The 27,500-nt window shown below is 41.2% G+C and overlaps 1 protein-coding gene across 1 annotated transcript in view; it reads left to right on the top strand.

Moving 5' to 3' along the window:
• Positions 1-10,780: 10,780 nt before the first annotated feature.
• The window catches only part of fbxw4 (F-box and WD repeat domain containing 4), a 43,460-nt gene continuing 26,740 nt past the window's right edge, over positions 10,781-27,500 (top strand). Inside the window, exons 1-5 of the mRNA XM_034552781.1 lie at positions 10,781-11,167; positions 12,065-12,160; positions 12,492-12,677; positions 12,837-12,969; positions 13,877-13,962. Of these exons, the coding sequence (XP_034408672.1) occupies positions 10,980-11,167; positions 12,065-12,160; positions 12,492-12,677; positions 12,837-12,969; positions 13,877-13,962 (689 nt within the window). The 5' untranslated portion in view covers positions 10,781-10,979. The remainder of the gene's footprint in view (positions 11,168-12,064; positions 12,161-12,491; positions 12,678-12,836; positions 12,970-13,876; positions 13,963-27,500) is intronic.

Genomic DNA, 27,500 nt, shown 5'->3' with positions numbered 1-27,500 from the left:
TGTTCATTGTGCTGGGCTCCTTTGTGCACTTGCTGCTCCTTCTTTCATATGTGCTTTTCCTAAAAAAAGGAGCTAATAACTGTTTGAAAAAACAAAAACCTTCCAATTACATTTACAGTTCTCGACAATTTCTTGATGAATAATATTCATTCAAATAGTACATTTTTTTATTTGTGATTTTGGGCTATACAAAATAAACTGAATTGAATTGATTCCACACCGCACTCGTATGCAGCGGCTAGCTAAAACTGCAGGAATGAGTCAGCATTTTTGCGCTTTGTGTTCCCTCGTATTTAAATCAATGGGTTTTTTTTTTGGACGGGCTTTTGGTGAGATTAATAAGGTCTGTGGTTAACACAACTTGAAGAGATTTGAACGGTTTGAACTTAAAATACATCAGTAAATACGGAATCTTTAAGATTGTACGTGTCTTGCTAACAACCCTTTGCTCATATGACCATGGTGTGCTTCACTTAGGTGAATGAATTGAAATATCACAAAAGTGCTTCATCTTCAAATATTATCTTGCTGAACTAAATGTGTGTAAGTATCATACATGTTTGTTTGCCACAGAGGTTATTCTCTGCAAAAAATCCAAAATCCGATGGATAAATCCCATTGGCTTTTAGTCAGCGGGACTACAGTGCGATGCTGATTCTGTGGCTGGCCCACACAAATAGATCCTCCCTGCAGCTCTCTATTGCTGTTGAGCACGGCTTTTGCTCACTGTACGTACAGTCAGGCCAGATGGCACAAAACTTGGCAATGCGAGGACAATAGAATTTCCGTCTGTGGAGGGATTGAACGAATTGAAGCAGCCCAGTTGGCATGTTGGTATTACGCCTTTATGCAAACCACAGATATGTGGAATGTAGACGTTTCTTTTGCATTCAGTCATAAAAACGTGTGCCGTAGTAGCGTCATTGTGTCACAACGGTTTAACCACATTGTGCGTTGCACCTTTCTGCAAGTGTGTTACGAGGCCGATATGAAACACGTTTATTTTTTTGGGGGGGCTTCAGAAATGTCATCATTCAAAGTATTCCGTGGTTTTGCAAAAGTGTACAGTGCCACCCCCTGAGGCTTTAAAGCAGCAGTCCACTAAACCAATGGGCGACGTCACGGCCAATAGCGGGTGAGCTATCGGTAATGCTAACCATGCTAACCGTGGCTGCTAAATACTGCCGTGTGCGTGAGACCCCTGCCAATCTGACAGCGCCCTCGGTTGTAGTCTTTTCGTCAAATCTACACCGCTGATGATTCCTTCAGTGTTTACATAATGTCAGCTTGTTTGTTAGTCAGCTGTTTGTTGTCAGCTATCCATCACTGTCTTCTATGTCCACAGAAGCACTGGCAGTGCATGCTCGTGATTAGAGGTGTTTACGGGTCTTCGCATTTGCGAATGCTGTACCTGAAGTAGCCATTACACGAGTACAAATCCAACAATAACACAATCACAGTATGGAGGAAGGGCTGTCACAATATCAGATGCTCGCGACACAATTATCGTAGCCGAGAGCATTTATGAGATCAACAATATAGTGATATCTATCGTGAATGAGAGAAAAAACAACTAACAATGCCATCAGCCAAAAGTGAATTGTGCTTCTTTTCTGGCAAATTAATTACACTCAAAATATGAGTGTAGGGAGGTGGAGAGAGTCTGTAGCCATCAACTGTATGAAATGATTTTAGAAGCACTGGATTATTTACACACTACATTATGTGTATTATGAACATGGTATCAATATTTCATTTTTAAACGGTTATTGTAAATACTTGTACTTTGGGAAATCCCTATATGAAGATTGACATTTAATCTTCAAATCCAATTCATTGAGTGTCTCATAAATTAAGCAGTCGGCCCCAATATTATTTTTTATCTACAGCAGACAGTCTTACATTAATGAAATAATTCTAGTAAACTGATTTAGATGAAGACTAAATTCCAGTGCTGAGCTTTGGTTTTGAGCTGAAAAGAGGTTTCCAGGACTTTAAACGTATTGATTCTAATTCACATGCACATGGTCATTTCTGATATTTTAGGATATTTTGATTTCCGTAGCATTCCTTCTCTCACGCTAGAGGAAAGAAAACATCCAAAATACAGTCAACATGTTGTTGAATTCACTAAAAGTTAGCCTCATATAACGCATAATTGCGTAATTCAACACGGCTGTTTTTAAAAATCTAAAGGTTTGTTCATATATGATTCATAGCCGGATTTATACAACAATTTATTCCCCAAAACATGTCAACATTTTAAATTTTATTCAACCTTTATTTAGGTGAAACAGATTAAGAACACATTCTTATTTTCAACTGTGGCCTGACAAGAGGCGAAACCTCTTGAGGGAAAGGAGAGGAAAATAAACAAACAAATAAATAACAGGGTTAAAAAGTGCCAAGGAGCGGAGAAAGCCTGAGAAACAGCTGCATTCGTCTTTCAGCAAGTCCGTGATCTTGGCTTTAAAGGCCGACTCGGAGACGTAGGACTGTAGTTGCAAGTATTTCTGTAGTTCCTTCCAGGTTGTGGCTGCAGCAACATTAAATGAAGACAAACCTTTTTAGAGACATCCAACAAAATACGGTTAGCAGAGCGAGTGTTGTAAGCTGGGGATGAGATGTGCAGCAGCTGACACAGGTAGGGCGGAGATAAACCAAGGAGAGTTTTATAGATTAACAAGAACCAGTGAATTGTTTCGACGCGTACACAAAGATGGCCGGTTTAGTGATGAATATAGAGTGCAGTGGCGTGTTCTGCATTTGTTACAAACCGGATTGCAGAGTTGTAGAGAACACCGAGCTTTTGTAGCGAGGCTTCATCAAATGTCTGTTCTGGAAATGTATGGAAATTAAGTATTAAGTAACATTTAGGGGCGTCTCGTCTTAATCGCAGTGCTTCACAAAATATGTGTCGCCTTAATGGTATAATCCGTCCTTACTTTATTCATGGGGGCTTTTTTTTTTTTTAGCTTGATAACATTTTCTCTCGGAGGTTTGTTTGTAGAAATAAACACGTTCTTCTTCTTCTTCTTTTCTATAGTAACTTTCTTCCAGCGGCATCTTCCAAACTGAACAGGAGGGCAACGCTGTGGCCTCTGGTCCTTCCTCCCCATATGAAACCTGACCAGGGAAAGCTAACAGGGAGGGTATTCTTAGTCTGATCCCAACAGGGATAACAAGGTCACCCACCCCCCACCCCTCTTTCCTTTTTAGCAGATAGCAGCATGTCAGTGTCAGAGCGCTTGGCTGTTGTGGGGATGATACCGCCTGTGTTTGTTTTTAGGCTTTAGCTTCCATCGGGTTCTGTAACTCTCACTATCTCCACTGTTATTCTTTCATCTCCCGCCTTTCTAACACCCCAGCGTATAATCTGATTGGTCAATCCCACCAGGCACTAGTGTGTGTGTGTGTGTGCGTGTGTGAGTGTGTGTGTAGGCATGCATGTTGCTGTGTGACACAGAAATAAGTCCCTATGTGAATTTGCCGTTCCACGAGTGCGACATTGGGTAAACGTCTACCTGTGATATGACGATAATATGCGTTTTGATCAATAACAAATTGTTGCATTGATAAAACTCTGTGAATATACTTTAACCTGATCAGTATTATAACGTCTGCTGCATATGTGTGTGTGTGTGTGTGTGTGTGTGTGTGTGTGTGTGTGTGTTTGTTTGCCAGCAGGAGAGCAAATAGTTCCTGCACTGCTGGCTTGGCTCTATACATTTCTTCTCTCACACTATCACACTGGAGTTCTAAGGATCCGAATACTTTAATGACGGACAAAGCTTTCGGAGTTGGTGTCTAAATGCAATCGACACAGCGTTGAGGTTTTATTTGTTTTTTTAAACGTGGTACGATTTTGGACCATAAATACAAACTCGATGTGCACGGTTAACCGACCCTGAGAGAATAAAGTTACAATGTTTTGGATGTTTAACTGACTTTATGTGATGTGATGATGGATGGAACTAACGGTTATTTTTTTAAATCAATTGGTCGATTATTTATTTATTTATTGATGAATTGTTTTCTCTATAAAATGTCAGAAAAATGGAAAAAGGGAAAAAGAATACTCCCCAAGCCCAAGATGACGTCTTAAAAAAAGTCTCGCTTTGTCTGACCAACAAGTCTAAAACCCAAAGAGATTCCTGTTTGCCATCACAAAAGACTAAAAAAAACCCATCAGAACTCATTCGTTGGCATGGAAATTACAATATATCCCATTTCCCAAAAAATGATCTTTGTCAAGATTAAAAACCTTTGGTGACCCCCGTGCTTGTGGACAAGTTCCTTCACTAGTTAATCCTGACTTATCAAAGGCTGTCCGACCCAAAGCACTGAATTAAATGATCTTGACAATACATGACATTAATCTGCTTAACTCCTTCCACATTGGATTAACTGAGGGATTTGTCCCTCAGGACTTCCAATAGACGCTCACAGACACCAAATCAATCAATTAACGCCGGTGCTTAGTGATAACTCAATGATGCAACCTCATAATAATGGAAAGAAATACTGGTAAAATACAGTGTTGATTAAAAAAACGACAGTATGCAGATGACTCCCTGAGTTTTTTCTCCAATCCAGGATTTGCGGAGCCTCTGGAAGGCCAGTAGACTTTGTGTAAATTGATTCAATTAGGGTTCCAGTCGGCCCCTCTCCATTACAGCCCCCACCACAGCCTCCAGTGTCTGTAAAGTCAGAGTGAACCTCGGCAAACCTCAGTGAACTGGCTTGTGGGAAAAATCACACCTTCTGTGTCGCCAGTGCTGCCATGCAAATGTGGAGCAATTCCAGTGCTGAAAATGGGGTGGGGAGAGGGGTGGGGGGTAACGTCGCTTTCATCCATTTTATTGAGCCACAACCATCATCCTTAACCCCAGATAAACAAACAGAGCTACCTTCTTCATTTGCTTAGGGAGCAATTTAACCTCTGCCTTGACCCCCCCTGTGGAGGCCGTAGAATAGCAGGGGTGACCGGAGAACGCGACCCTGCCTCCCTAAGCAGTCTTGGAAAAGCCACAAGCCGCACACAGAAGCCGCCCCCATCAAAAAGCACTTAAAACCTCCAGCACCTCGTATACGCTCAGAAACATCCAGGAAGATGAGCATTTTTCCAAAAGGGAGCAGACCCTCTGAGTTGACTTCCATGAACTGGCCATGGTCATATGATAATAGTAACCTGAATTTCTTTGTCAAGAATATCAGTGGCTCATCAGGTGCAGAGATATCTCCAACGTTGCTATTTTCTTTGATACATTTGGAATTTCACTTAGCCCTTCAAAACTAAATTATGGATAGATTGCAAGCTATACTCAGACTTTATTTCTCTTAATTAAATTAAACAAGTCTATTAAAGTCCATCACCTGCTTTCAGAAGAGATGAATGTTAGAAACTGGTTTCAAAAGGATATAACGACTGCTTGTATTCACTTGAAAACTTTTAGCAGATGTTTATTGGACGTTGCTTGCTTGTTCCGATTTTTCATCTTGAATTTTGCCGTCTGAATTTCATCAATCCAATCTTACTTTCTTTGATCTGAAAATATGGCCAACTAAGTCATTCTTTTTTAAAGTTTTTTTATATTGGACACTTCAATTTCTGAACCCCCCAAAAATACTTTTATTATACAAAAGAGAATTCAAAACCACATCAATACAGATAGATGGTATTTACATTGTGTTTGTTGGTTTCATTGCACACACACATTTAAGCAGTGTGTGTGTGTGAACATGTGAAGATGTATGGACGCAATGTTGGTAATGCTTGCTTTAGATAGAAATTGTAAAATTGTTTTTATATGATATCTGAGTTTCAGGACAGTATTTCTATTAATTCTATGGAAAAAAAGCACCATTATGTCTATATACACCTTTTCAATTTATTAACAACCTGAGTTTACATTCTGCAGACTAATTACAGATTGTGTCTTTAAAAAATATATATATATATATTTTTTACCATCAGAAATGTTATCATGGCAGTGTGGGAAAACATTGCAACAACAATCAGCCCATTGTGCATAGATGTGGCCAGTGGGACGTCAAACTCTTCTTTAAAAAAAAGAAGAAGGAATTTCGACTCCAGTCCTGACTCAAGCAATTGTAAAATCCCGGTTACACTGAATACATCATACGCATTACAGCCTGCACTCAATACACATTTGACTTTTCATACCCAGCTCTGGTGTTGTGACAGTGTTGTGACAGTTGGAGAGAATCATACAGAGACATAAAGCTGATAGATTTGTGGTTGGTTTTCATGACCCAGCTCACAAATTAGTGAATTATGCGGAACTATACCAAATTACCACAAATCACCAAACAAATTAAGAATTAAAAATAAAAATAAAAAATAAATAAATCAAGATTTCTTTTTAAATATTTGATGGAATTAAAAAAATAATTGTCAAAAAAAAAAAAAATTGTATCTGACTATGGACGAGTGAATTCCTACCGTAACCGAGCCGGCTAACCGTCATTTGTCTGAGGATGTTCAGGAGCGCCTGGTGCAGAAGCGGTAAGGTGGATGGATTCTCTATCAAAAATGACAGGCAGCCCATTAAATCCAGGGCCCCCATTCAGCAGCGCTAACAAAAGCCACCAGTCCGGCCAAGGCTGGATAATTGAAACGCAAACAACTGATCAAAGTGAAGCTCCAGCTCGACAGTTTCATTGTTTGTGTACGGGCCTTGTGCGGGACCTGTTGACTTTTCCAATTGGAGCTGTAAACTTTTGTTTGTCCATGCATTTCCAAGACTGATTGTCAGTCTGATCTGAACAATTACCAGCTAAATGTGTTTGCCAGTGCAGGCAGAGCACCCCCCACTCTCTTTGCTGCCCTAAAAAGATCAAAAGGGAAGACCCCCACCCCCCCCCGCCCTCCCTCCCTTACATAGCCCCCCTGAAACACCCCCCACCCAAACGTCCCCTCCACTCCCCCGTAACCCTCCTCCCAACCTCTTCATTTCCTTTTAGCCGTGGCAGTTCAGCTGGAAAGCCAACCATAAATGATTTTTTTCGACGGCCCGGTGTTTGGGACATGGCCTTTTTTTTTTTTTTTTTTTTTTTAGAGAGAGAGCACGGCTTTCAACAAGGGGGACATGTCTTTTAAAAAAAAAAAAAAAAGGAGGGGGGGGGAGAAAGAAAGAAAGAAAAAAACGATCTGCATATTTCAATTATGTGCGGTTGTGCTCAGCTGATCAAAGAGCTTCGGGGATGCCACTCGTAACTGCAGGCTTGAGGACCCTCATGATGTGAATGAGCACAAATTGATGCTACTGATGCTAAACGGTTAAGCGCCTCACAGAATGTCATAAGGTCAATCAACTTTTGGTAGTCATTTGACCGTGACACAACCTTGGCAGTTTTAGTGGCTAAACAGCCCTCAGGGCTGTATTCCACTTTCATTCTATTGCTCAGTGTCTGTATAAATCACCATATGAGGCGAGGAGGGGAAGCTGGTGCACATTTGGGCCTGGAGAGACATTTTGAGTCAACACAAACTAGCTGAAATGATTCACGGTGTGATCCGACACTGAAGAACACCACAATAGAGTTTAGGGAAATCAACGAGCCTGACTAATTATTGTTAGTGTGCAAGAGGAAGACTGTGTTTTTTCATTAGTTTTTTTTATTTTTTATGATTTAATACATTTTGTTTTTCACACTCATTATTAAAATAAATACTATAGTCTTTTAATTTGGGTGGACTGACCCTTTAAAATGCTTACTTTTTTTTTTTTTTTCAAAGACCCCCGTAGAATTTTGAAACGATGAGTTCAATGAATGCCCAGTTGAGCGATTACAGAGCGCGTTTGATTATTTGTACGTGGGTTAAAACTCTCCTGGAAGGCGATTCTTTTCAACTTGAAAGAAAAGTTCAAAGTTAATTATCATAATTATAAGATAGTTGTAAAAATAAAGCCATCTATGTCACGACGTCTACCTCTGCTTAGTCATTTGTGCTTGTTTTCCTGTTAGTTATGACAGTTATGTTAGTGATGGCAGGCGGATGTTAGTGACGCCGGTCTGCAGAAACTACAATGTTCCAAAGATGGACTACAAAGAAGCGCATCTTGGATACTTATTCCACGTGTTTTTACAGTGTTGCGTCATGCAGACGACATGAACAACCCGGTTCAAAGTATGACTTTATTAACGAGGTTGGAATAGAAATGTCTATTTGTTCAGTTTCAAACATGCTGAATTAAATACGTTATTACACGAACTATGTCTATACCTTTAGGTTGAAAAAAGGACTTTGGCGTTACTGTTTATATGCAGGTTGTAATTTGATCATAAGAATATGCATTCAACAGTTTATGAAACGGCACAACTCAATGTGACCTCAAAGTGTTGACAAAAATAGTTGATTGAAAATATGATAATCAAAAAAAGAGACAGTAGGGTCACGCATCACACACACACACCCCTTTCGGACTATTCATATAGTCATGGTGGTCAGGTAGCCGTCTTGAACATGGAAGTTTTCAACTGATAAGATCATTAATGGACATTAAGAACAACCCTCATATGGGATTATTCTGGTTGGAGTAGTTTTTGACATTCTACCTGCCTCACATTTGACATCCCCATTAAGAGCATGTGTGGAGGTGGAAGACAGTATTCTGTCATGCCATTTGGCTTAACTAATCTTCAAGGGCTTTGGTCAATGACGTCCTGCAGGACATGTTCAAATGTTTTCACTTTGTCTATTTGGACAATATTCTAAATCTTCTTCCAGAACATAGACGGTGCCAGGAAGGGTTTGAGTGGTTGTGTTGTTGGACTGCAATACCTGGTCGTATGTCCCTAAGGCAGACAGATAGAGAGGCTCTAAACGTGGAGAGATTTTTGGACAGGAGAGATTACTGCTATATAAGAAATATAAGAAATATGTTTAATATGATCGATTTGTCATTCATTTTCCAAAACAGGTTACTTTGTGATATTCAGGAGATTATATGGTATAAACAAAAGTTACAAACTTATCGTTTCATACAGATTAATAATAATAATATAATTCCACTCCAGAGGAGGACGTAGTCTGTTTGCTGTGTGAGCTCGGGGAAATTGGGAATGAGGTGCACTTTTACTGTCCTATCTACGAGGACATAAGGGAGGTATACTCTTTAGTAAAATGACTTCCATTAGTTTTCTTTTGGCTAGATGACGATGAAAAACTTGACTTGTGCTTCGGGCAAAGACTCTTTTTTTCTAGCAGATTTTATTTTCCAGGCTTGGGAGAGAAGGAAAAATATTTTGAGCGGTGAAGTAACCTGTAATTTGGAAATTAAATGAAACTTCATGTAATGTCGGTCCACTGCAGCTGTATTTTTGGTGCCTTATGAACCGATGAGGGCTTGGATATAAATCAATCAAATGTAATGGCATATGTATTGGTACTGCCAATCTGGCAGAGTTTTAGGGGCTTTTATTTATTTAGTAAAAAAGGAATTGTTGTTTAAGTTATTTTAATATTATGGCTTGTACTCATCCATTTTAGAATATGGATAACACCTGGCAATAACAAGTGACAAGAGACTGTATTAATTCACAGATGCTAGTGGAACATGAATCTGGAGGTGATATCAGGACTTTGGCTTTCTATTTTTTTGTTAAATGAATGGTGAAATCTTACAATGTTCTTATTGTCAGCAAATCCCATTTAACGACCAGAATCAGCAATGTTTTAGTCCATCTCTCAATACTATATCTACCCCGTCTGTGGCTCTCAGCATGCAAGACCATTGGCTCCTATGCTGACGACTTGAATCTTAAAAACACAAAAAACAGTGTAGTAGTTTCCTAAAACAAATAGTCAGTGAAGTCTTTACGTTACTTAAAAGAGCATTCTCTCTCCTGACCAGCAGGGGGCGACTTCTCTGGGTGCAAAAACAAGTCTGATTGTATCGAAGTCTCACTTGATTTCTTACCTCACATTGTAAACATAAGTTTATGGTCTCAAGATCTAGTTTCAAGTCTTCTTCAAAACAGCATGATAGAAAATTGATGGACCATTTGAGCCAAATAGACCATAAAGCAGAGTATGCTTTAGGGCGGGCGTACTGTGATTGACAGGTCACTGCCGCTACCAGAGCCGTATACGTCGTCTCCATGTCGCCCCTTCGTATTCAAAACATGATACCTTCTGGTTGCGATAAAAACAACATGGCGAGGGCCGTAAATCCAAGATGGCTTCAAAAACGTCAGTCCACAAACCAATGGGTGACGTCACGACTATGTCCACTTCGTGCATACAGTCTATAATAACTATGTGCTAATGACACACCATAATCCAAATAGGCATCAGCAAACTTTCGGGTTACATTGTTGAAACAGCGTTGGAACTCCCTGCCTGAGCATCTCGAATCTGTTAAAAACCCTTCTGGAAATGAACTTTTATTAAACAGCCGTTTCCCTGTTTTTAGCGAGATACCCAACAACAAATCCGTGCAGATTTAAACTCTTTGTTAATCACAATTTTTGACTTTGTTTTAACCGGTTTTGTTTTTATTTTACGTTTGAGTATCTTAATGTTTTGCTGCGCTCTAATTTCAATTCCTCATCTCGTCTCATTATTTTAGCATTTTTTTGTTTTGATTGTCAGTGCTGAAAAAGGAAAAGTAAGCGCTATATAGTTATATAATATTGGCACATACAATACTGAAAGGTAGGTTATATAAACATAGACGTCGTAGTATTTGGACAGACAAAAGTTTGGACAGGGAACCCGTGACGTCATCACGTCCAGTCGTCGTCGTCATCAACCGTCGTCGCTGAAATTACTTCCGGTTTCCTCTGTAATGCTCACCATGAAAGTCCCGTTGCTCTCCAACGATAAGATATTTTGTTTACTGCGTTCGAAACCCGTGTTGACAAAGTAGCCCCGCGTGCGCGTGCGAGGCACGGCCGAGACCCGCGCACGCGACAGCAGCAGCGGCGGCGGCGGCGGCGGCGCTGTCAGCATGCTGCTGCTGTCGCATCTGCCGGAAGATGTTCTCTATCACATCTTGTCTTATTTGGACTATAAATCCCTCACTCGCCTCTCTCAAGTGTGTAAAACCACGTACCACTTTGTGAACCGGGACGCGGTGTGGAGGAAGACTGCCAAAGAGTTTTTAAACACTGGAATCACTCGGAACGGGACGGACATGTAAGATAACAGTCGCACACTGATGACGTGCATTGCCAGTGTTTACTCTTTGGGCCACGTTCACAGTATGGTTACCGTTAGTCAGCGTCCAGGGCACAGCACACCCCACAGCAATGTTTTTACACCAAGGAGAGTGCTAGATTTCCCTGACTTTTGGCTGCAGGCAGTCTGCATATGTTGTGGTGCTTTGGGGGAACAGCAGTACTGTGCATCTCATTTAAAACTTTGATCAGGAATGACTGAGTCACAATGGTATTTACCTAAAAGGTGTTGTGAGGTCCTGGGACAAGGATGCCATACATGTACAGATTGTAAAGCCCTCTTAGACAAATTTGTGATTTTGGGCTATACAAAATTAAATGAATTGGATAGTGTCCCACAACCCATGACCATATCACCTCTGCTCAATATTAAAACCTCTTTTTGCAATATATATCTTTCTGTTAAAATGATGTCGCACATTTGTGAAGGAATATGCAAGATACAAGTGCAAAACTGTGATAATAGGCAGGGTCATTATTCAGTCACCATTTTTATATATATGTATTTTTTATTTTTTTATTATACAAATCTTTTTGGAACGGGATGACAAAAGCCCCAAAAAAGGACGATCCTGAGTTATGAGGCCACTAATCTTAAAAAGAGATGTTACTTTTTTTTCTTTAGATTTTTTCAATACTGTAAGCACCACAAAATAAATTCCATTCACCTCCATTGTATTGAAGTTCAAACAAAAATCACAGAGACATCTAAACCTCAGATCAGAAAACATATAGAACTTCATAGTTCTTCATCTATACTTCATATGGAATCTATTAAACAGTTTTCCAGTATGTCCTCTTCCGTTGCTTCAATTCAATTTATTTAGAGGATGTTAAACTGTCGCTGTCATTGCAGATATCCTTCCATCCCACTGAAGGAGAGGGTGAAGATAGCTCAAAACTGGTACGACGGAGTCTGCAAAAAAGCAATTAATCTCAAATGGAAAACAAAGTAAGTATTTTGCCAATAAACTGTTTGAAAGCTGAAATGCTTTGACCTTATTTTTTCCAGACAATATGAGAAAATCTATATAAAAATGAGAATTCAGAGCTTGTGTACGTTGCATGATGTGTTTTACATCCTCTGGGGCCAGGTTAGCATGGTTAGCCTAGATGATAGTGTCTATTTAAAGCTAGCTTGAAAAAAATAAAAAGCTATGCTAACCATATCCTGTTTCTCATCCCTAACACGCGGGCATGATATTGATATCCATCTTCTTATGTAACTCGCAAAGAAAAGCGCATCACTGTCCCACCTCTCAATTCACGCATCTTGTCTTCAGACTGTTGCCGTGGTTGCAGCTGGATGGGAACGTCCTGTTTCTGTCTCAGGCTGCCGATATCGGAGCGTACCGTCTGGCCACAGACTCTGGGAAGCTGCAACGTAAATCGCTTGAAATCTACTCGGGTCACAAGGGCGATGTCTGCCGCTTCGTCCTGACGGACTCTCACCTGATCAGCGGCGGAAGGTGAAGCTTGTGTTCTATTTGCTCTTGCCTTTTGAGGTTATAATACTCATACAGTGGTATAAGGGCCTCAACCCATGCTGGAAGACGGCTTACGTCCTCCTGACAGTTGGGCTGGCTCAAGTAGTCCTAGTCCTAAAAAAATCACTCTCCTTTTTTCAGTGATGGCAAGATCCTGGTTCACAGCAGGAGGCGGGACATGTCGATGGAGTTGTCGGGTCACAACCAGGAAGTCAACTGCCTGGACTCTAAAGGTGGACTCATCGTCAGTGGATCCAGAGACCGAACAACCCGGGTCAGAACGACCTCTTACATGTTCCATGACGTGTAGAGTCCACATTTGTTTCGCAAAGAGGAAGACTGTAGGATGTAGACTTTATTGCGTTGAAACATAACTCTACAATTCTGCAGAACAAGAAGATTTCTCTTCAGATTAAAATCAGCATTAGCGTCATAATAATTCAGCAGTAAAGACCCTTTAAGAGCCAATGTCATGATGACTGGTCAGCTGGATGAAGTTATACATCGAGAAGGTCATCTTGCTTTGTTGCTGGGTGCCATAATTGATAATAACTTTACCGCATACCTTTGCGATGAGAAACTATGATTCAAGACTATGTGGCTAATAGTTTTTAGACAACGTTGCTAATTAGTTAGCTAGCCCCCTGCTAACGTAAACGGCTAAAGGAAAGAGATGGAGAGAAAATGTTGCTCATAGTTTAGCCTTCTGCTAACCAAAGTCTTTTTGATAAGGGGTTCTTCCTTCTTGGTGTTGCTTTGCTGTTGGGAAACTGTTGCCAATGCTGGATTAGCCACTTTTTCAGCAGGTAAATTACAGCCATCCAAAAATGTATAAACCTATCTTTACAATGCACTTTGCTTTCCTTGTCGGGTGTGTAAATGACTGGCGTTTCATTGCAGGCTGATGTTAACTTTCTCAAGAGATGGACAGACTGGACAAAAAAAAGAACGGTCCAAAACCATTAGCCAGTGGAGAGAATAATTATTCTGTCTTCATCTAAAAGTGTCATTGTGTCTACTAAGAGAAAAGGGGTCTATATGTCATGTGCACAACATAGTATGGTCCTGTGATATACTGGCTTTGGCTCCAGCAACCCCACAGCCCTATATAGGATAGGTGGTTACAGATAATGGATGTATACATCATTTTTTGTGCTTACTAGGAACTTTTGTTTCTTTAGATTTGGACTCTGACCTCCAACTGCCCCAGAGACACCATTCCCATGTATGACAGAGTGTGGTCTGTTGCTATTAGTCCCACGTTGAGGTAAGCATTTGCTCAGAATCACGCACACAAGTTTGGTTCACAGGAGCCACAAATAAAAACATGATAGCCTGGTCCAATCGGAAGAGGAGCAGAGAGAGAGTGCTCTTCTTTAAAATCAGTGATTGACGTTAGGGGCCGGTAGATTTCCAATTACGAGTTTGGTCTCCAACGATTACTAAAACCAAGAGAATCCTGATTAAATGTTTATTGTTCTGCATGCTCTCGTTTTGTCTTCTGATATTTAAATCCAGTGCACCCCTTTGATTTTAGAGTTCATATTAGTATTCTCTATGATTGGCATGAACCCCTGTTTGGCTGCTAAGATAGCATTCTCTTTATAAACATACTTATAATGTGTTATAATCCGTTCATAGTATTGTATACTTATAGATATAACAACTTAAATATTCATAGTATTTAATAACATTCATTATTATATATTTATTATATATGGATTACTTATTTTATGTTTTACTTTTGACTAACAATGACCACTTATCGTGACTCATAACCAGCCTGTAATTCCTTATATCGGACTATACCTCAGGAATTTCCTTATTCACTGAAATTCAATTAACTTCAATTCAATTTATGTTGTTTAGCCCAAAATTACAAATTATAGCCTCAGAGGGCTTTACAATCTGTACGCATACGACATCCTCTGTCCTGGGACCTCACATCAGTTCAGGAAAAACTCCCCCCAAAAAACCTTTAACAGGGAAAAAAGGAAGAAACCTTATGATCTGCATTTGTCATATATACAGTATATATATACAGAATGAACAACATGACAGAGTTATTCAATGCATATGACAGAAATTATTCATATAATGAGAATAGTAGGCATGATCAAAAGGTTACAACTACCAAACATAACAGCAACAGTGGATATAGTAGAATAATAATGATAAGAAAAGCAGTAATGGTATTGGCAATAATAATTACATTGCAACACAATCATAATCATAATAATAATAATAATAATAATAATGATAATAGCAGTAGGTTCTCAGCAGGATAAAATCACTATCCATGTTAACCTGTGAGGCGAGAAAGCACAAAGACTCCGGGGAAGAAGTAGAGTTATTATTGTGCATTGATGGGACATAAATTCATACAGAAGGAGAGAGAGAAGAGGAGAGAGGTGCTCAGTGTATCCTAAGATGTCCTCCAGCAGCATAGGCCTATAGCAGCATATCTAGGGGCTGGACCAGGGCAAACCTGTTGGTGCAGGAGGTCAGAAAGGTATGGAGGCGCGAGGTTGTGGAGGGCTTTGTAGGCGATGAGGAGAATCTTGAACTGTATTGTGATCTCTAGAGGAGAGAGGAGAAGGGCAACTGAGTTCTGGATGTAGATAGATGGATACTTTATTCATCCGTAGGGGGAAATTTGTTAAATATACTGTAGTTTCTTGATGCTTTTGGTGGATCTTCCGTACAGGATGCTTTTGCAGTGGTCCAGTCCAGAGGGGATTAAACGGGCGATGTTTTTAAGATGAAAGACAATGTTTTTGTGATGTGCTTGACGTGGCATTCAAAGAAGAGGGTTGGATCAAAGATGACACCAAGGTTATAGGTGTGTGTGGAAGCAGGAACAGTGGTGCCATCGAAGCAGTGGGAGAAGTTATGGTGCGATTTGTTTAGTAATTTGGGGACGATGATGAGGATTTCAGATTTGTCGCTATTGAGTTTGAGGAAGTTGGCTTGCATCCAGGTCTTTATAGCTGTGAGGCAGTTGCTGATGGTGGAGTAGTTAGTGGGTGTGATGGATTTGGTGGAGATGTAAAGCTGTGTGTCGTTGGCGTAGCAGTGAAAGTGGAGACCGTGGTGGCGTATGATGTTGCCAAGGGGGAGCTAGAGGAAGAGGAGGGGGCCGAGTACCGAACCTTGGGGGACACCTTGAGGGACTGGGTCAGACTTGGATTTATTGATGATGATGATGAACTGTTGGCGGTCGGAGAGGTATGACTTGAACCAGGATAGGGCTCTGCCAGTAATGTGGAGGGAAGACTCAAGAAGGGTGAGGAGGATGGAGTGATTGATGGTGTTAAAGGCTGCACTGTGGTCCAGTAGGATAAGGATGTTGAGTAAGTGGTCATCGGAGGAGAGGAGGAGGTCATTGGTGACTTTGATTAGGGCGGTTTCTGTGCTGTGGTGAGATCGGAATCCGGATTGAAATGGTTCATACAGTTGGTTGGAGTTCAGGTGGGTTTTGAATTGATTGGCAACGGTGTGTTAAAGTAAAAGGGAGATTGAAATTGTTGAGGATGTCAGGATCTAGGCCAGGTCTTTTGAGGATGGGTGTGACTGAGGCGAGTTTTAATATGGTTCTGTAAGTTCTCTAGTGGATAATATGGTACTATACGCTCCATAAGGTATGATGGTGTCTCACCAATTAAGAATTTGTAGGCAGGTGAGGAGAAGGAATTTAAATTAGATTGATTTTACAGGGAGCCAGTGCAGAGAAGCTATTGCAGGATTAATATGATCTTTTTTATTTATTTATTTTTTGTACACGTGCTGTAGCATTCTGGATCAACTCGAGATATTTAAGAGGTTTATTAGAGCAGCCTGACGATAACAAATTGCAGTAATCTAGTCTAGATGTAACAAATGCGTGAACATATTTTTCTGCATTGCTTTGCATGTGCCTGATTTAAAAAAAAATATATATTACGTAGGTGAAAAAATGCAGTCCTTGAGATTTGATATACGTGGGAGTTAAAGGACAAGTCTTGATCAACGATAAATCCAAGATTCTTTACGGTGGTGCTGGATGCCAGGGCAACGCCATCTACAGAAACTATATCATTAGATAATTGATTTATAAGGTGCTCTGGGCCGAGTAAAATTGAACAAAACACCCAACGACCACTTACAGTAATCACATTATAGTGCAACATAACAGTGATTGTAATGAATGATTAAAAAAAGATCATATAACTGGTGATTATAAGACATTTTGATCCTTGCAAAAACTAAATGGCAGTGAGTGACCAGCAGTTATGAATTATTATTGTACTCCACCTTACAAGTCGTTAATAAAAAATGAATTCATAATGTGTTCAAATGTGTGTGAATATTTATGCGTGCTTATAACTATAATTATACAGTGCTATAAAACATCATACACCTGTTTATAATGCAATATAGATATGGACAAAGTGTTACTGCCATATTTTCTCTCCAACTGAATATATTTTTAAAGAAACATTTAATATTTTATTATATATTGGGAAATGTCTGTGTTTTGATGCGTTGTCAGCTTTTGCTCTCTCTCATATTGCGTGCACACTTATTTCCCTTTTTAATTTTTTTTTTATTGCTTACTCTCGTTTGTAATTTTTTAAAAATTTCTCACTACCTGTGTCCAAATTATAGAAATAGAATATAGTTTAAAGTTCCCCACGCCGTGTCTGCACACAACCAGTGTGAGGTTAAAATGATCCAGAAAGCTACTGACTGAACTGGGCTTCAGTGAGCAGAACCAAGCTCTTTGTAGTGGTGCTTTCGAGGAGCCCTTTGATTTCTCAGCCGCGTTTCCACGCTTAATAACACACAGTATTGACAACACGCAGGCAGGCAGATGCAGAGCGCTGTAACAGTATCCATGACTTCACCCACCTGCCCGTCCAGAGGAGAGGCAGGTGACCGTCCATCTGGCTGCAAAGTGGGAAACATCACAGGTCAATCCAAATGATCGCTTGCTCCACATACAGCGTCAGGAATCATTCAAGACAAAGCTCAGTGGTTACTGTCAGCGCCCAAAGCTTTAAAAAAAAATTAATAAATAAATTAAGAACTGGCTACATGACGGCGTAATCCACGTCACGATGCAGACATCCTCCTGATCGGTGCTACGTGCCTGAAAGGGAAACTCAATAGCTTATATAACAAAAGGGATTGTTTTTGTTATAGTGTGTACCGTGTCTCACAATATAATAAATCGCAACCTCTGATAACTGTTGGATTGGGTCAGATGCACTACATGCACATCCATATAACCCCGGACCCCACACCTGGACCTTCTTCCCTACATAAAGGACAGAGTACTTCCTATATTGGCACTGTATTGCGAAGCAATCCAATTTGGACAGGAACTCTTCAGTACTGGGCCGTACAGGAGCAGGTCTAACCCATTGTACTAAAGATGTCTACCTCTACCTTGAAACCTAACCATAGTCCAGTCATAGCGTGGTCTCTAAGCCGTATAAATAATACTAGAAGCTGATCAAATGTCCTAATTTTAATTGGCACTGAAGGGACACAAGGGAATAGATCCAGTGTATAGGCATATATTCATGGTGGCCTCGTCCGTCTGATCCCGGCCTTGCAGCGTCTCTCAGATCTGAGAGGGGCAGGCAGATTATCCACATCATTAATTTCTCCAATTTGCTGGCTGAAATAGCAGGCCGTGCCTCAGCACTGCTGCCCCCTCATAATGGAAACTACCTCTCGCTGACCAACGGCCTAGTTAATTACAATTTCGTCTGGAACCCAGGTGTCAACTCACTGATAAACCTGTTAAATTAACTTCTGTCCAAGCATACCGAGAACGTCTTTTTAAACACAAGCCGAGCAAAAACTCAAAGAGGATACGACGACACACAATTAGGATGCTGTAGTTACACGTTTATTATAGAACTGAAACCGGCTTCAATATCCGTTTCCACACAAGTAGGCTTGTGGAAGATAGACGTTCAAGGAGTCTCATTTATTAAACAGTGTCTCAGAGCCATACTAAAAGTGTACATGCGCACTAAAGCTGGAAATGGTGTTGGCCCCACCCAAAATGGGACTTATAAAACCTTGTGTGCCAGACCTGCAGGCAATGTTCCTTTGATAACTCATTGTCCACCTCAAGGCTCAGCCACCAATAGCGGTGGCCTTGAGTTTTCCAAGCTACGCTAGGTATGGATTCAAGATCTCCAAATCTGAGAGAAATAGAGAATTTAAAAGTGCATCAATAGATTTGTGTGCTCTCAGCGCCAACACTGGTCACTTACCTGTAAACGTGATCTTTGGCTGCAGCAAACAACAACAAAGGTAATGGAAAGACTTTTCCATAACAGTCACATTGCATTGGCTGAAAAGCCAGCAGGAGTTCCAACCAAATCTCCTGAGACGTTTCTTCAATGTCCTGCCTCCAATTTGTAATTGGGTCCTCACTGCATTGAACTTAATGGGCTGTGTTTATTACATTTATTACATGGCTCAAGTATGGTTTGTTTTGGCTTCAGACAGATTTTTTAAATTATGTTTTCGGGTTGTCAATCTGTCTGTATGTACGTTAATCCGGTCCATTCTCTTGAACTAGATGTCTCAGGAACGCTTTAAGGGACTTCCTTCAACTTTGGCACGTCCACTTGGACCACTTGGATGACCAGATTTGAATTGGTAATGGTCAAGGTCACCGTGACCTCACATCCGCCCCATTCTGGTGAACATATCACAGGAACCCCTTGAGTGAATTTCGGAAAATCTGGCACAACCGTCCACTCAAGGTTAAACTTATTAGAATTTGGTCACTGTCAAAGGTCACTGCAACAAAACCCATTTTTGGTTGTAACTCAAGTATTTCTGATCTAATTTATTGTCTAAAAAGATAAAATGATGAAGTGATAACATTTTGGACAGACATGGATGTAAACTGCATGACTTGTTGGTGGAGGTATACAACAGTGAGTCTGTGATTGTAGATTTGATATTTTTTTCTGGCCAAAAATGGCTCTTTTTCTTTTAGTAAAGGTTGCTGACCCAAGCATTGATGATATTCAATGAAATATAGATGTTTTAGTACGATGGGGAGAAATGCTGAAATCTTGTCTCTTAACAAAACAGAGGAATTGTGTGGAAATTACTGTCTTCAGTGTCTTGCCTTTAAACTCATAATTAAGATCTGTGCAATCCATCTGGGATGCAACCTTTTCTGGAATATCAAACCTACATAGTTTTTAAGTATTTTGATGTGCAGTTTGAATTATTTTATCATGTAACGTTAGTTTAAATGTTCTTTAATGTCTGCTGAATATGGATATCATGTGGACAGTTGAACCCTGGTCTCCAGCAGCCATTTGCATTCAAGAGGCTGATTCTCTTCCCAGGTGTACGACTCAAGGCAGGTGTCGTAATTCACTCTTTGTGGCATAATTCACTCTTTGTGGCATTTGTTTGTGCCATGTGCCACTTTGAAGGAAGATTGTAAGATTGTTGGTTTAAAGGTTTTCGAGTGAATGAAGTAAATCACGGCTGCCTTCCTCTTTCTACAAGTATGTGGAAAGCAGCTTGTGTTAAACACTATATATATATAGGAAAACCTACTGAAATAGGAGATGGACTACTTCCCATTGCAAGTGGACTGGTATGCCAATTCGTCTTTTTTCTGGTTTCAGTAAATAGTGAAAATATCACGGTGTCATTGTAACTTGTTTTTGTACACCTATTATTATCAGTCTCTCTTTAAATCTTAGAAACCATAGATAGTGATTGTTTTAACAAAGGAAAAACTAACAAAGACGGTTTTAATTGGTTTTGTTTAGTTTTTGTCAAGTTCGAAGGAAGTGTGTTTTACATTAATCAGCGAGGGAAAATATTAGTTCCTGGCTTTGAGGAGCGCTCATAACTGTTGTTTCTTTTCACATCTAACTCGGTCAATCCAGGATTTATTTCTACCAAACCACATTTAGTGACAGTTGGAAAAGTGGAAAGACTAACAAAGACAGTTTAGATGAGTTTTATTGGGTTTCTGTCAAGTTTGAATGACAGGTGTCTTTCGATGACCAGCGAGGTACAAATGACTGTTATCTGGCTGGCGGCTTTAAGCAGAGCATTTCAATTGTATTTTTTATTTGTTAATACATTATAATTGTCCAAATTCCTGTTGATAATATTATCGTAGATTTCCTTCAACTCTCATCACACCAGAAAAGTAGCGCATGCACCGGGTGTGTCATGTTTCCGTCACTGCCGAGAAGATACCTGTTAATACTGAGTTATTTGTCCCGGCAACGCATGCTGATTGTAACCGTTCCCACTAAAGACAAAAGCCAGATGTCAGCGGGTGTTGGTGGTGTTTTGGTCCAGTGGGAAAAGGGGCTTTAGAAATGTCCCTGCTTCACACTCCTCCTGTCCTTTGATCACTTCCAGGGAATGAATACAGAAACTATTACTATACTATGCTATAATATTAACCAAGCAATTTATCAACCCGCTTCTACAACTCATTCCTAATTCATTAAAAACAATGATTCAAATGAGGATCTATTATATTGTATTATCTCCAGCAGATCATTTATTTTGGGCTTCGGACCTCTTTGTCTGCCACTGTACTTTGTTATATTTGTGCCGTGGTTTAGACGACGGTTAAGTTTGATAATGAATACAAATAAATTGGCACCGTCCACATTATGTGTTCAGACAGGCATCAACTGCACGGCAAATGCGAAACATAATTCCATTTATCACCAGCCACCTGGAGAAAAATCTATTTGTATAACTGATAATCTATATACTTAACATGAATCCGTCCACCACACACACACACACACACACACACACACACACATCTCAGCCCACCTCTGTTTCCGTCCCCGTGTTTCTGTTGATCCACTGGATATCATCTCAAGGTCTGCGAGTGAGGATTATGTGACGGCGGTGAAATGCCAAGGCTAGTGCTGGACGGCCTGCCCCCGTCCGCGCTGCCTCGGAAAAACATATCGATCCTATCTGTGGCTTTGGACCTTGGCTTACCCCCCCCCCCCCCATTCAGATTGGTTTTCTCGTTCATATTTCTTTTTCCACACCATATTGTGGACTCGCACTCTATGCCCACCGATGGAGCTCATATTAGACAGGTTCAATGAACTATGACGAGGCACTACAGGAGGTTACAGGGGTGAAGTAGGGTCAGTTGTGTTTTTCTCACATAGTTATTGGCGTTTCCTCCAACACGTTCTCGTCACATACTAACGTTTGGTCAGGACTCTTGGCGACACCGGGTAGCCGAGCGAGTCAAACTCAAACATCGCGGTAGGGCTTAAAATAAGTACGTAATCTAAGTCAAATGTAACAAGGTAACATAAGTAGTAAAAATAACTTCAAAATAAACTCAAGAAAATGTTGGGACACAAACAGCTGGTAGAAGTCTTTTTGTTTGACCCATCCACCTCCAATTCCTCCCGCACATAGTTGGTTTCTTTGGTCTTTATACTATGCTCACACTCCCAGAGCATTTTTTTATGAAATCAAAAATGGTTTAAATAACCCAATGTCGTCCCATAATTGAAATTGCATTAGTTACCTTTGTTGACCTTTACTGCAGAGAGACTCAAACCTTAATTTGAGGCAAGCTTATTTTTTTTTTTAACAACACGTGTTTTATTTCCGTTGTTCATGTATAATGCAAACTAAAAACATCCTCCATGTTTAACCTTTGTCTCGTTACATTCAGTACAATGTGCTTTTCCACAGCGCTAATTCAATCAGTAGCCAAGAAAAACTCCCCTTACCTCTCACTTACTCTTTTTCACACAAATACTGTAATCATGCGCTTGTTATTTTAATTCCACTCGACGTTTCTACATCTTCAGTTGCAAGAGTCCTCTCGTGTTTCGGGTCTTTCGACATCATACACCTTACAGACCTCTGCTTGTGACTAAAGCTACTTCCCTCATGGTTTTCCTCTTGAGCTATCTCAAGGCTCTCTCTGCCACTTCTATGGTGTTGGCTGTTGTAGGCTCAGTCATTATCAGTTATGCAATTAATGTCATCTGACGGAATATTCCACCGATTTGGATCAGCCTTCACTCTGCTTTTTGATCAGCTTCCACTGCTTGTCATTTCCTACCGGCCCTCAACTAGATTCCATCTTTTGGCGGCTGTGGCTCATGGGTGGAGTGGTCGTCCTGCAACCGCAAGGTAGCCGGTTCGATCCCTGGTCTCCACACAGTTTGCATGTCAAAGTGTCTTTGAGCAAGACACTGAATCTCCACATGCTTCCCGGGCGCTTCACAGCAGCCCACTGCTCCTAAGGGTGGGTTAAATGCAGAGGTCAAATATGACAACGGTAATACATTTAAAGTTTTTGGTTTAAGTCAATCCACTCCGTGTCTTGCAACACCTCCATCGTCATCTTGAATTTGTCTTCCGAGGATCGACTCCTCGGCTGCCAAAGCCATTTTTGAGCCCTTTTCTCCAAGGCCCTTAACTGTCGAGACCCGCACCACGTACACCAGCGGGGGCCACGTGATTCTGGGCCGAGTGCCGTGCTGGTACAGCCATGCTTTAAACCTTTTAGCAATTCGGGAGCAGTCCACTGCTCATCAATGCAGGTGGATCAGTGTTGATGAGGTGTCCCTCAGGGTACTGTCAAACATCATGATGGTAGAATAAAAGGAGAAAGTCCGGACAGCAGAGTTGTGAGTGTGACCGGGATTTACCATGTCAGCTATTATAGTACAATTGCTATCATTTGGATATCGGCTTTAATTTGAGAATTATAGATTCTATTCGTGATGAGTCTCCTGCTTGTGTCGGCTCTGCCCGTCTCTCTGTCCTCCCTGTCTCTCTCCTGCTGTATACCTGGTGTGTGCGGGTCCAGGCAGTAGGAAGTGGGGCAGGTGGTTAGCTAATAGTTGACTGAGGTGTTTCCTGCCGACCCTGCTGTCATTCAAACAAGACCCAACAGGTTGAAGTGTGGGCCGGGCCACTGCAGATGTGTAGCGGCAGGTCAGCTCTCCCACCGAGTCACGGACGATTAGGTTTCTTGGCTTTGAGCTGGGCGCTCGTCCAAAGGTTAGTCCAGCATAGTTGTCTTCTGTGGGCATGAGTTTTAGATTGGTTTGGAAATTCTCCTTGGGTTTTCTCTTCCTGACGGTCTACACATCCATGGTGCTGCTGCTAAATATAACCTTTTGTCCAATGAAGTACAAGTCCTGTGAAATATGAAAAGATCCCCAACAGTTGGGGATTGGGATTCAAGGCTGTCTAAATACTGCTGCATGCATTTGTCTGCAGGATTCCCATCACAAGCTTTCAGCTTCAGTGTGTTGGTCGTCATCACTTCATTTAGCATCTAATTTTCTAAAGATATACAAAGATGGGTTCATGCTCTCCACAAGCTCAGAATGACGTCCCCACATAACTTGCGTGAAGCTTGAAGGCTCTACACGTTGTCGCGTATCCCAGACACCGTTCATCTACTTTGCAGAAACTGAGGTGTGCTGTAGAAGAGAGACTTCTGAAAAAGGCAAGTGTGTGTTCACTGAGTTGAAAAATGTAATCTTCCAAGAGGGCGGCTGTATGTAAGGAAGTATTAGTTAAATAACCTTTTACAGTGTCCAGCCCCATTGAAAGAGCAGGGATTGAAAGAGTTTGGAAAAATCCGTTTTGATTTTTGGTCAAACATTTATGCTCCTATAGTAAATGAGGTTTGTTTGGTACCTAAAATGCACTCTAACTCCTTGGTAAATATCCCCATTTGACTCCAAAGTAGTCCATGTGAAGGATAGTAAAGCCTTGAAAGCTGTAGACACAAGGTGCCACAAAAAGCAAGTATTGGGATGAAGATGTTTCCATGTCTGAACAGTCCTGCAAATTAAGTAACTCTTACACCCTTCTCACGATAAGACTTAGATGGTAACTCAAGAAGCAGAGAGCCTGAAAGCCAACAGCGATATTGCCATGTGCAGATCTCCTGCAAGACTAGGCGAGTATGCTGATTTCGAGCTTGGTTTGGCGTTTTGGGAAAGGGGGTACGCTACACTGACCACTAGTGTAGAGAGGGGGCAGGGGGTGGGGGGGGGCAGAAGCCAGTGAAGGGAGAAGCTACCCTGAAGAGAGGTGAGAACAGGGGGGGGGGGGGGGGGGGGGGGGGGGTGTTACAATTGTTTTGTCGAGAATTCCTCAAGCACAACTACAAAGATGTCGCAGGGGCCAAAAGCGCTTTTGAAAGTCTCCAAAAGAAAATGATTGTTGGATAAACCGTCCCCGATTCGCCACTTTCTCACCACCGCCGGGGGAGGACGACCTTTGACCCCTGGTATCAAAGTACAGGGTGACGCCACAGCAGCCACCCAGCCAGCCAGAGCCGGCCCTCTCTCCGACTGCGCCCCCACCACCGCCGCCACCACCACCACCACCACCACCACCACCCGGCCTCACACACTCCAATTTCACCCCCACTGCTCTGCCCCACTCAACCGCAAGAAAAAGCCCCGAAATTCATGTCTCTCTCTTTGGTCTCTCCCGAGCCGTCCCTGTGGCTCAGGAGTCAAGAATTCAATTAGTTAAAAAAAGAGAAGAAAAGAGCGAGGCTGCAACAATGCAGCGATAAGGGGGCAGAATGTGCGTTCCCACACGCTAAATACAGGGCGCTTTCCCTGGGGCCCACAGAGCCAGAGGACCCGCACCGCAGGAGGCGAGAATAATCACAGCTCCCTCTGAACCCCCTCATTACACACTCACACACGCACACGCACACCTTACATTCCTCACACACACAGATAACTTCATGCGGACACGTATTATAGGCAGACATTCCCTTCGAAAAGAGACACACCTTGCAGACTCCCCACACTTACTGCACACATAAACACACGCTGAGAAGATCCAGCACACAAATTCATACAACACACACACACACACACACACACCTCGACACATAAAGACCTCTCATTACGTGCTGGCCTCATACAGGTGTTCTCAGGTCTCAGGTTTACCAGGGAAGAGTGTTTTCACGCCAGACACACTCACGCCTCGTTTAAGAAACAAAAACAACGGTCCACGTCTGCGACAAAACAACTCATACGTTCAGAATGATGAACGGTGGAGACGCAGTTTTGTCTTGAAGTGTACATGTATAGCATATCATAAAAAAATAAACAAGACAGATTACTCGGCTTGTTAAACTCCTGTAGTGACAAAGTAAAGCCTGCCTTTTGTTTCTGTTCATTTAAAGAACAAGTGTGATTTTCCTTAAAATGCAATGTGTAGTAGAAGTAATCCCTCTCAATCACGATTTATGATCAATGCATCGATATCGGATATCAAAGAGCTGAATCTATTTATTACATTTAAATGTTGTTATAGTGTGTACAACACGTACCGGAATTGTACTCCCTGCTCAAGTTTTGGCAGGTTTATTGCGGCATTGAAAAACAATAACAAATATTGCAAACACACTGCAAAAGTTCTTTGCAGTGTTCCAATCATAAACATATAGAATGATTGATAATGATTGATTTGTTACATGTTGTTTAACAAAGTAATGTTTAAGTCAAGCGTGTTATCTCACACATAAGAGGTTGACCCCGGTCACTTCCACACAGCGAGGCAGCGATACCTACACCTGGTACCTAAAGTCCAGGTGTAGTTATCGGGATAAAAAAACACAAATCTGATCAATTCATCCCGACTTCTGACTCACTGAAAGTGTGTGTAAGCGTCTGTATCTGTGCAGCAGTTTTTTTTTTCTGTTTCGTGGCACATTTCTGGGTCTCAACCGGTCTCCAGATTGTAAGCGGGTTCTCAAGAGAAAGGTTTGAAAATGGCGGACACAATGCTACCCCCCCCCCCCCCCCCCCCCCCCCCCCCCCCCCCCACCCCCCCACCAATAAAATACAGCTTGTTCCAAAACGAGAGTGAATCTGGGGTTGTCTTTCCCCCCCTGCACGGCCAAAGTGACGGCGCACCGGCAGACACGCCCCCTTTGCGCCCGGGGGGGGGGGGGGGGGGGGGGGTCCCTTGCGGCGGGTTCTTTAACATTGCACATCCAACATTTGTTAACTATGCAGAGAACAAGGGAGAACTTTGAAAAGGTTCTCGTGAGGAGCATCGGTTTCCCCCGAGAAGACACAAGTATAAAACGATCCAGATCCAATTATCTTCCTCGGTAAGCGTGACCGGGGAGGAGGGGCCAAAAAAACGTAACCCACAAATTCTACTCATTGTGCCTTTAAAGTTAGTTTAGTTACACTTCTAATATTCTCCAGTAATGCTTATTTAATACATTTAATAGGACTGGTCGATCTGTAACTGTCAATCATTGTTATTATTTACTATTGATGAGGGCTTTTTTGGGATGTTTTGTCCCCAGGACTGGGTGAAATGGTAAAAAAGAATATCTATTATAATATTAAACAATTAAATCAATCAGTTCATTGAGATAAATTAATAATCAGTTAATCATTTCAGTCATTCACATTTTATTACTGAATCAAAAATTGTTGAGTGATCTTAGAAAATAAACTGAACCTTTAAAGACACTTTGGACTAAATCATTAGCTACAGCTCTAAGCACAATATTAACAAGAATACTTTTCCAAACTTAATATCTATAAAAAGTATGCAAAATCATGTAAAATAACCACATTTATTATCAATGCAACCAACTGCTCCGCTGTCATTATTACATGCATGTAAAGCAGTATTTATTAATACAATAACTACAACACAGTGGAGGCAGCTGTATTAACAGATAAATAATGAAAGTATAATAATTCAAATGTCTTTTTTAGAAACAGTTATAGTTGTTAACGAATG

This window comes from Cyclopterus lumpus, chromosome 15 (genome assembly GCF_009769545.1).
Source record: "Cyclopterus lumpus isolate fCycLum1 chromosome 15, fCycLum1.pri, whole genome shotgun sequence".
NCBI lineage: Eukaryota > Metazoa > Chordata > Actinopteri > Perciformes > Cyclopteridae > Cyclopterus > Cyclopterus lumpus.
This window is presented reverse-complemented; position numbering and strand designations above follow the sequence as displayed.